Raw genomic sequence first — 11,005 nt, 5'->3', positions numbered from 1 at the left:
TTTGCGAACCTAAAGAGCTCGTATGTCTCTAGAGCACCAATAATGATAATTCCGCTTACTTATTTCCAAATCAACTTGCCTCTCTAAATACAATACAAAACATGTTTTTAAACAGGACAATAAACAGGAGAACGGCAAACACTTGGCCATTCAATTGAATTTGTCACGCACCCATCGGGTATGAGGGGGAGCACAGTTTGAAGCAGTGGTTAAATAGTTTGTATTAACCTAACAGAACGTGTTTAAGTATCATGAATACGTGGAGACAGAGGCCAAAGTTAAGATTTGTACCCACATATAAATTGCAAAAAATAAAACATATACACTAATTTTATTCCTAAAAAAAAGTATCTAAATAAAACACACTGAGAAGGATTAAAACCCAGATCTAATGAGGAACAAACTTGAACTGAAAAAAACAGAAATGCCTTCTTTTTAGACATCTCGTGTAGCTGCTAATATCAACAAACATTAGCAAATTCTGCTGCTAAGTTATGGGATATGCCGATGCTTGTTTCTAAAGCACAGTGAAAATATATATATTTTTTAATTCAAAATGGTTAGCGGTGCATCAATATGGATGCACTGGCAGCCATCTTGAAATGTTTTGCTATTATGAGCAAACCACATGCCCAGCAGTTCGGTATACTGCTTCTATACTGCCCTTACGCAGTTTATGGAAAAGGTTTTCTGTAAAAAAAAAAAGCATTATAAGACAGTTGATTTTACATGTATAATGATGTCACAATAAATGCCATGCGTCATAAGGCATGGGTGGCCATTTTGTCCATTAAGTTAGGTTTTGCTGATGGCCATTTTCAAATAGTAGATTAAATTAAATAAAAAGTAAGTGTAGGAGTGTAAAAATAATGGAATGGGCGATCTAATAGCAGAGTGCACCTCCAGGCCATTTGCAATAAAAACACATTTCTATTAAAATAAAAAATGGAAAGGAGCGAGGAGCAACCGAGAGGAGCTGCAAGAACAAAAACAGCAGAGGAGTATGAAGTAGACCAGAGCAATGAAGTAACTGTGGGGCATGGAAAGCAATGAAAGAGTATGCAAGGATGGCAGAGCAATAGATAAACTGGTGGAAGATGAAAAGCAATGGAAGTGCAGGGAGAGTTTGGAGGGTTGTATGATACAGCCATGCATGCGTAACAAAGCGCGCCTAAACAACCTGTTCTGAAAAGTTGCTAATTTGTAAAAAAAATAAAAAAAAAAGTGCCCGGGCTCTCGTCAGGAGGAAGCTTGCATCAGCCCATTTCTCCTGTTAGAGCCGCCTAAAATAGAGCCAACTAATAACTATGAAAGAGGGAGAGGATGTGGCGTAATTGCCAGAGTTGCTGATTAGGCAGCGACTCAACATCTTGTGATACTGGGCAAATTGCTTAATCTCCCTGCAAATTAAAGTGTCCTTAACTATTGCTCATTAAAAGCGCCTGTGCTGATGATTAATTGCTGGTGCTGAGCACCGAAAACCACCAGCTCAAATTAAGTACCGGGTCTGAACCACGACTGAGTCTTTAACATGCATGCCTTTACAATGAATTTCGTTGCAAATGCATGATTGGTAAAGGGATATGCGAGGTAAATTTCACACCACGACCCCCCCTTCCTGGACCCTAAAACCTGATACCCCAGCCCTGTAATCCACCTCGCCCCAGCCTTGAAAACGATCCGACCCCCAAAACACGGCCCCTGCCCCAAAAAAAACATTGGCCTGAGTCCTATAACTGACCCCAGCCCTGAAAACTGCCTCCGCCCTGAGCCCTAAAACCCGGCTCCCACCCCAAAAATCTACTTCGACTCCCTCGCCATGAGCCCCATAACCAGTCTCCAGCTCCAAATACTACAACCCCCCCCCCCCTAAAACCCGGCCCCAGCCCCATTACCAAGCCACATCCTGGTCTTTCCTGTCACAATCCTTCCTGTTCCTCTTTCAGCTCATCTGCTCTACATCTGGAGTGCTGACTGCCTTAATCACGCATATGTGTGGTTCGGGCAAGCGCTGTTCCGCTTGTGTTGAAACAGCACGCGTGGCTCTGCCTACATAGTAAATGCTGTTTCCTGTGCAGAAAGCACCCAAGGAAGTAGAGGGGGCAGTGGGCACAAGGGTTTGTAGAGCAACAGAGGCAGCAACACACATGGGAGCTATGGCAAGAAACTGGGGTGGCAGAAAAACTATGGACGAGCAGAGAGGTGTGACAAAGTAACAGAGGAATTGGTGGTTGGGGCAATATCAACCAAAGAACTAGGGGGGTTTCAGAGTAACAAGGGGACTGGTGAGTGGGTGGAAAGCAATGGAAGAGCAGAGTGGAGTGGGAGGACAACCGAGGAAGTTAGGAGTAGCAAAACAGACAATTGAAATGGGACAAATTTAAATCAAGACAGGTACACAAAACACATACCCTCCCATGGAGTGCTTAAGAAAATAAAAAACTAGTTTCTTTAAAAGGAAACTAGTGGAAGCATGATCCAGGAGAAAGAGAAACACATGAAGGGGAAGGAACGTCATTGAAGAAGAAGGAAGGGAATAAGATTGATAAGACAGCTAACCAATGATAAGCAATGACTGGTCCAAAGCCCACTTGCAGTCTTGATAACGTACATACTAGGTCTTTCTACAACAGGAAGCCCAAGATACCTGCAGGCAAGACCTCAAAAGTATATGGATATATTGAAGATTAATAGATCTTGTGCAACACTCATCACACAGTTGGTTCTGTCTGGCAGATGGCCTTTATTAGACTGATTATGACACCTCAGGCTGTGGCTATAACTGGACATGAATCATGGAACCCCTCATTTGCTTACTGGAAAAAACAGGTACCTTACACGTTACAAAGGGCAGGGCTCATTCTCTCCCCCCAAGTTCAATCAGCCTTTGGGAGGTCACTATTGTGGGAATAGGGAAAGGAAAGGGATATAGGTCAAAATGGCACCTAGCATGTTGTACCAATGAACTGGAGTCTAGTGTACATTTCCTCTATGAGGAAGCACCTATTTGGAAAACAAAGAGGCTATAGGTTTTTTTAATCACAATCACATCCTTGTTGTAAACGTACTGTGGATGGGATCCAGGGGATGGCTATGAAATGTTTCCAACATCTGTGATGAGGATTGGTGGATTATCAGGGACTGAAATTTAAAGGTGAACTCAAGTTTGAGACTTAAACCAAAATACCACCTGTTGCAAATACTCGTTAATACCCAATCAAACTGTGAATTAATGCTACAAGAGACCTACACCTTGACCTACTGATCGAACCCCTCCATAAAACCTAATTAGAGTTCAGCATTCTGCAGAAACGTTTGGAAAGTCATATATCAGACTAATAAAAGTGATGTGATGCCACACTAATGGCAGGTTGCAGTCTTTATACAAGTGTTAATAAACAAGTCCAACAGCCCAGGGCGCCATTACTGAATTGCTTAAGAGATGGAAGGTAAGGTGTGCAAGGTTATCTCACTTGGAAAGCTCACAAGTTGACCAGATGGATTTAATGCACCATGGACGAGAAGATTTGAGAGTGTGGGATAGTTCCAACCAGACAGAATAGGGAAACAGCTTAAAAAATATATCATATATAAGATGATCAGGAGTAGTGAACTGAGAGCTAAACATACTGGTGAGTGCGACAATAGAAGCATGGCATTACTCAATTTTTTTGGCCCATGGTAAGAGAAATAATTGATTAATAATGTGCTTCTGAACACGGCATAACAATGTGTTAATATCCTCAGACACAGGCTGGGTCACCTTCCATTTGATTAAGTAGCAGGTAACAAATGTTTGAACCATTAAAATTGCGATCAACAAAACAATTATTAAGTCTTCCAAAAGTGATCTTCGTTGTACCTTTCACAACAGGGGTGAAGGACATAGTGCTGATCAACATCGTTTTCAATTTAGGAGCAAAGAGTATCTTCCCACGAATTATTTGCATGTGCCCATTCCAAAAACACCTACCCATCCTCACTATACAAACCAATAGCAACCTGAAATGGGGAAATACTTACCACGACAACACAACACCATTGGAGAGGACTCCTAGGCATGTTTCTGCCCACCTTGCCTCCAGGTAAATGAAAACAGATTGCACTTAGTAAAGCGTGAATGTCCTAAAATCAGATAACAGAGGCATGCCACACTGCCTGCTCTGCATCAACATACAACACAGTGCCCCATGGGTCTTTAGAAACAAGCTGTGTGTGGCGGTTGTAATTACAAGCACACAATTCCCACCCACTCAGTTATGTCTGACTGTGCAAATGGTTGTGTTGTTTTCAGTCACCTTGAGAATAACTAGCAAGATGTTTAGCCGTCTTCCTTTGGACTCATCCGGTGTGTCTACCATCAGTAAGCATTCAGAGGCTTAGCTGTCAACAGGGCAGCAGGTGCAGTGACACATGGGCCTAGAGACATTGAGGACCCACAGGACTCCAATTGGTGCTTTGTGTCACTACCCAGAGGAAGGGGCTGGGGCAAGTTGCTCTGCTTGCACCAGGGTCTACGCCAACCTTTCCAAGTCACTGCAAACATTATCTGCAGATCGAAACAAATAGGACAAACAACAGCTCTGCGGAACGTCCCTGCTTCTGGTTTTCAGTCCTGTAGCCAGGTCAGTAGGAAACCACTTAAGACATTACCACTTCCGGCTTCGGGCCTTACCCAGATCAACACGATGAATAACGATAATAAACAAACCAGCGTGTCAGTAGTAAAAGCCAGCGTGTGCCAAACGAAGCAGAGGTTTGTCAATCGGAAACTCGAGCATTAACAGCAGCATATTTTATTTAAAACCAAAATACATCTTTCCTCTGGTTAATGTACAATATAAATCTGCTTACAAAACATTCGCACTACACGCTTGTGCACTCGTATTTACAAGTTACAGATACTGTACAATGGAGGCCTGTGCTGGAAAGAGGTGTGTGACGTCATCGGCGCCGAGACCAGGACTTTGCCCTTTCTCTGTATTAAGTGATGAAATATGGGACACTGCCTCTTTTCACAGCCATAACATGATTTGCCAAACTGGTTATACAGTAACCCTGGAGTGCAGCAGGACTGTTAGCCAATGTGATTCAAATGAGCATAGAAAGAGTGGGCTATTTCGTATAAAACGTACAATCTAAAATATTTACAGACGGTGGTTCTCTTATATATATATATATATACATATATTCAACTTAATAACAGTGTCTTACTAATCACAGTTGAAGTAAAAAAAACGGCAATAAAATTGGAAGCAAGTGAAAATATATTCATGTATTGGATTGAAGAATTTATGTAGCGCCTTTTACCCCAGTTAAGATGCAAAGCACTTTGTAGACTAATAACGTATCTTAAAAACCACATGCTTTCATTAGCGGGCACTTATTTCTGTATGCGAGGTTTATATCTGAATAGGTGAGCCTCTACTTTGGTCTAGTGTGGGCGCCATTTCATAATATTGCATATTGAGAATATGTTTGGGTAACGCTAAAATAAACAGAAGTAACTTAATATATAATAAAATGCGCCTTCCATAAAGATATCAACCTATAACTGGAAACGCTTCGTATCTATCGCCTTGAAAGTTATTTTCTATGTCCACTACTAAATAACCACAAATATAAGACCCTTAACCTAGTCGACTCCAAACAGTAAAGTATTCCTGGTAAAGGAGCACTCATTTTTTTCAGGAAAATGGCGGGTTAGCCCTGTCCGGGCATGCTCGTTGTGCTTAAAATTCTACTTTTGGCTCTCTAGAGCAAACTTACACTCGCCTGTAAGCTGGTCCTGTGAGCATAGGTGCGATATATGGTCTAAATGGCATAGGCCTGTATTTAGCTTGTGTTTAGGAGAGAGAGACGGCCACATGCTCCCATCTAACACACTCCAGAGACGTTAAAAATAAACAGATGACTATTTGGCGCCTGGCACGCTGCAGTGGGGCTTCTCTGAACTTTCCCATGGCCTGAGGACTCTGCTATTTAATTATCACGCGAAAGGGCAGGGAATCACACCTCGGGGCACGCATTTAGGATCCCCCTAAAGAGTAAACATGAAACAGAAGGACAGCTCAGCATTCTGCCACAGAGAAAATGGAGGAACCAATCCGGCAGACACGAATTTTACAATTGTAGAGAAGACATTTTAATTAACTGAGTGAAAACTGAAATTTTAATTATATATGTGCAAATGGTTATCCAAATGAATAATCATTCGGCCACTCTATCGAGTTTGACATGTATGTCTGTATTTCCCGGTGGTGAGTCGTGTTAAAGGCTGTACAAAACGGAAGATTTACTGCAGTTTGGGCCAGGCGCTCTGCATCTGTCGCGTTAGCAGCAGAGGAGCGTTTGCTGGTGTTTACACAACACACAGGGTGACCTGTGATCCGGATAAGTGTGCATTGTGGAATACGTTTTGCCGGGCTTTGTAGAAACAGAGCCCAGGCCTGCAGGCAGCTTGCCTCCACAGATTGCCTCAATTACTTCTGTCAGCAGCACGTCGGCCACGTCGTGCGGCTGCAAGTCTGCTGTGAAGGCTTCTGGGGGCTAATGGCCCAGAAAGTTACTACCACTGTTTTACGACCATCGTTTGACGAGGACAAGAGATGTACAAATGTTACACTGAACTAAAGCGCTGCACTCTGGGTGTGTGTGTGTGTGGGGGGGGGGGGGCGTTCTCTTTGGGTCAAAGAATCGAATGCGGAAAATGATAGTTTCAGTAAAGAAAATGAAAACCTCAGAATGTAGCGCTACACTTCTGAGGCAGGCCACAGACTCCGAACAAGCGCAGTGATGATACATAACGCCTTGTTGTGCAAGTGTCCCCAAGGCGGGCAATGGTTAACGAGGCAGTATGTGGTGTACGCACAAGAGGAGATCAGGAATGTCTACAAGGGGCAGGGGTGGGGCGTGGATACTGTCTGCTAGAATCATCTTCCCCAGGGCACAGAAAACCTGTTCATTTAATCAGTGCCTTCTGTAGGGCCTTTGAAAAAGGCCTCTTTTCGCATGGGATAGTCCTGAAAGGAAGCTTTCAAAATCGTACCTTCACCTGTCGCTTCAGGTATCAGGCGCTTGCACTGGCGATGCGTTTGCGACAGTACTGGGTGTTGTATAGATTCCTACCCCCCCCCCCCCCCCTCCTTCCACCCCCCCCCCCCCGCCTCCTTCGCCGACGAAAATGGTCTACATAAATGTACTTGGAAATGCCTTGCCTTGCTGAACAAAGGGCTACAATGTGCGTGAATCTGCATATGACCGACGTGATAACACGCTCTCTTAATTGACAAACACAGGCAGGAGGTCTTTATAGCGGCTTGAATCAAAAGAGAGACACCGGAGGTTCTGTGGTGACAGCGTTTCTTTTCAAAGGCAACAAAGTGCAAACCCGAGTGGATCCCTGCCCCTCACACGATGACTTTTAAGGTACAAACGTACAACGGCCGCCTTCTCTGTGGGTCCTCGCCGGGCTTCCGAGAGGCAGGAAATACAGTTTGCATGCTTAAATTGCGAAGTTGTAGTGGGGGAGGGGAGGGGGGTAAGAACAAGACGACCACGAACATCAGGTCCCAACAATCCAACACACACTCTCCGTTTAATGCAAACTAAGGGTGCCGAGCCCTAGAAGGCGCGGGCCCAGTTGACAGAGGTTGCACTGCGGCTGCGCAGCTTCAGCACCCCCAAAGCACCGGAAATGACCGCTTCAATACTACCGTGATGACTTGCCTGTGTTTTTTGGGTGAAAAGAAAATGATTTTTTAGGGGCCGACAACAGTCATGGAAAACTGACATTAGGAGAGAATGTGGGTAGGGATTGTAAGTGGGGAACACCGTAAACAGTTTCACAATCCCACCCACTGTATTCAGAGAGAACCACGGGGACGGGAGGGGTGGGGGAGTCGAGCTTAGTATCAAACACCCGGAGCATGCACAGAGCAAGAAGTGGGCAGGCGCCCCATTAGCTGACCTCCCGTCTGACATTCACCACATGCTGTCTATTACTACAAACGTAAGGGAGGGGGTGCCCTGTCATGCAGACTGAAGACAAGCCAGTATGCCTTAATCATATGCCAGCACTGCAGGGCCCCAAAGGAAAAATACTGAAAAGCTGGTAAAGCAAAAAAAATAATGAACCATACCCTGAACTGACATCAAACCGAGGCTAAACATTGAGAGTAATCTAAAGCAACATGAACCATGAACTTTTAAAAAGTAGCCACAGAGACGACAGTGGTTGCAACTGGATGGCCTAGCATAAATCGCGTGTATTACTATTTGTTCGACATGCTACACCATTTTGTTTTAAATGTCACCTTTGTCGACCCCTACATTTAGGAAGCAGTCGTTAAAAATGTGTGAAATTAGCTGGCCTCTGAAGTAGTCATTTTAAGAGGATCGTTAGGATACCCATATTGTCCACTTCCATGTGCACTGGGCCCGTCCATTCACAACAAGCTATACGCTTCAGGAAAGTAAACATTTATTGCTTACAAATAAAAAACGTTTTAACCCATTTCAAGACAGTATGTAAATTTTACGATACTAGCAACAACAACATTGCCATTATTTCATCTGGGGCTATACCTAAACACACAGATATCCAGGTACGGGGCAATACACCGTATATTTACATAAATAAAACACATACACAGTATGCAGCCTTAAAAGATACCAGTCACAGGCCTGTGTAACAAACAGATCCAGATGGTTTTCATGGTACACGAGGGTGGTGAGAGACATAATGAGTCGTTATGTACATGGGGGAGGAGGGGGTCTCCAATTGAGTTACTTTCCATCAAGAATCCGTTAGGGGGGTTTGCAGTGATGTGACTGTGTTCAATGTAAGAGTAGGTAGGGTATGTAATGGAGTTCGGGTCTCCGCACGTGGTGGCCTCAATTTGACAATGGGTTCACTGAAATGGACCACCCTCGGCACCTTGTGTTCGGATATGCACAGTGGGGCCCATCTGATTCAATTTCTTGGGTGTGCCAGGTTCATAGGTATGCACAAGGCGGCAGCGCAGTGCCACGTTAGTTAGATTCACGAGGTGCAACTCCTGTGGCAGGTCCACGAGTATGAAGGCAGTAGCTCCCAGCACCAGGTCTATAGGTGTGCACATAGAGGCCCCCGCAGTGTCACGGTCGAGAGGATGCACAAGGCGACAGAATTGTGTCGGGTTCGTAGAAGGCAGCGACTCCGTAGTGCCAGTTCTATAGCCGTGCAGGTAGTGGTCTCCAGCATCATCAATCCCAGAGCGCTAGGTTCGTGGGTGTGCATATAGTGGCTCGTCAGTGACTAGTTCCTATGCATGCACAGGTGACACCGCTGTGCCAGGTTCGTAGAAGGCAGTCACCCCGCCGCAGTGCCAGGTCTGTGGGTGTGCAAGCAGTGGTCCCAGAGCACCAATTCCACAGAGCCAGGTTAGTGAGTATGCGTGCAATGGACACGCAGTGTCAATGCCACGTTCACGCACAGATGCAATGACTGCACCCAGGGATGACCGGGCCAAGCACAACAGTTCAAGTCCACCCGGCGCTCTCAAACCAGCTCCCGGGCCCCCCGGTCCTCGCGCGCCGCCCTGCAGCCGTACAGCCACTTGATGATGCGCGCGTTGCGCTCGATGACCGAGGGCCCGCTGTGCGGCTGCCCGTGCACCTCGTCTTCCTGCAGCCCCTGCTCGCCGCCGCTGTGCCGACTGAAGCCGCTGTCTGAGGTGGCCATGCTGACGCTGCGCACCCTGGCTGCGGGCAGTTCGGCTGTGAAGCGCTCCCGGCCTAGCGCCTCGATGACCTCTGGCTCCAGGCCGCAGTAGCGGAAGAAGGTGTCGAACTCCGAGAAGGACTTGGAGTAGCGCGAACTGATGTCGGACTGAGACCGGTGCACGCCCGCGCCCCTCCGGGGGGAGTCCGGCGGCAGGAGGGAGCTCTTTGCAGGGGGGTCGGTGCCGGGGACCCTGGCACCCGCTTCGATGCCTTCCCTGTGGGTGAGAGTCTTGGGGGCGTCGGACGAGGTCCCCTTGTCCTTCCCAGAGCCCTGGAATAGCCTGCGCACGAAGCCGCCCCGGGAGGGGTCCTTGCCACCCTCGCCCTTGGGTTTCTGGCGGTAGATGAGCAGGGAGTCGGGTCGTGTCTGCCGCTTGGAGCTGCTGCGCCGGGGGATGCCGCCCTCTCCCGTGCTGCCGGGCTCCTGGTTCTCGTGCTGTGCTTCCCGGGCCCCGCTCTGCGCCGAGCACCCCTCACTGCTGCTCCCCGAGGCCGAACTGAGCGTGCCGCCCCCGGTGCCCGCCGCAGCCTGCGGGCTCTTCACGTACTTGAGCCGGTCCGCTGCCAGCCGCTCCACGGCGCTCACCCGGCCGCTGCCGCCGCCCTCCATCTGCCGCCGCAGGTAGTCTGGACCCCGGTGCAGCACCCGCACCGCGGGCGAGGTGCGAAATTCGGGGAAAGGATGCCCCCGGCCGGCGGGAGCCACCTCCGTGGGCATGTCCGTGCCGAGTGTAGCGGCCGAGGGTGTGCAGCCTCTCCAAGCCAGGTGCGCTTCTTCCTGGTGTGCAGCGTCTGGGATCGAGGGCTGTCGTGCCAACCCTACTCGAGCAGCTGCTTCAATCTGGGTTGGTAACTACACAGATGCACTTTTTACGACCCTTCAGCACTGCCGCCCGCTGACACTTGTGGCTGCGCACCTCGCTGCTCCGCAGCACACCTTGCAGCAGGGCCCGCCTCTTGACAGATGAACGAAGCCAATCAGTAGCGGCCGTGCCCTGGGCAGCGGTGAGTGTGGGCGGGCTCAGACTAGAGTCGTGCAGCCAAGGCAGGGAGAGCACTAGGGGTGTTTGTTTAGCTCAGGTCATCAGCTCTGCCCGCCTCCCGCGCCACGGTCTGCTGGCAGCAGGTTAGCAGCCACGATAAGAGCAGCTTGTCTCCGGGCAGGGCACGCTAGCGTGCACACCCTTTCAAGGGTATATCTTTTTTCAGCAACGACTTCCTTCCAAGCGAGTTCGATGTA

General features: G+C 47.7%; 1 protein-coding gene across 1 annotated transcript; it reads right to left on the bottom strand.

The window, feature by feature from the left end:
• Positions 1 to 4,773: 4,773 nt before the first annotated feature.
• Positions 4,774 to 10,687, bottom strand: FAM110C (family with sequence similarity 110 member C). The gene has a single exon (XM_086926399.1). It carries the CDS (start codon positions 10,481 to 10,483, stop codon positions 9,542 to 9,544), a length of 942 nt encoding a protein of 313 aa, XP_086782525.1. The 5' UTR covers positions 10,484 to 10,687; the 3' UTR covers positions 4,774 to 9,541.
• Between the last annotated feature and the right edge of the window lie 318 nt (positions 10,688 to 11,005).

Source organism: Lissotriton vulgaris, chromosome 6 (genome assembly GCF_964263255.1).
Source record: "Lissotriton vulgaris chromosome 6, aLisVul1.2, whole genome shotgun sequence".
Lineage (NCBI taxonomy): Eukaryota > Metazoa > Chordata > Amphibia > Caudata > Salamandridae > Lissotriton > Lissotriton vulgaris.
The sequence above is the reverse complement of the archived record's forward strand: the minus strand, read 5'-3'. Positions and strand labels throughout refer to the sequence as shown.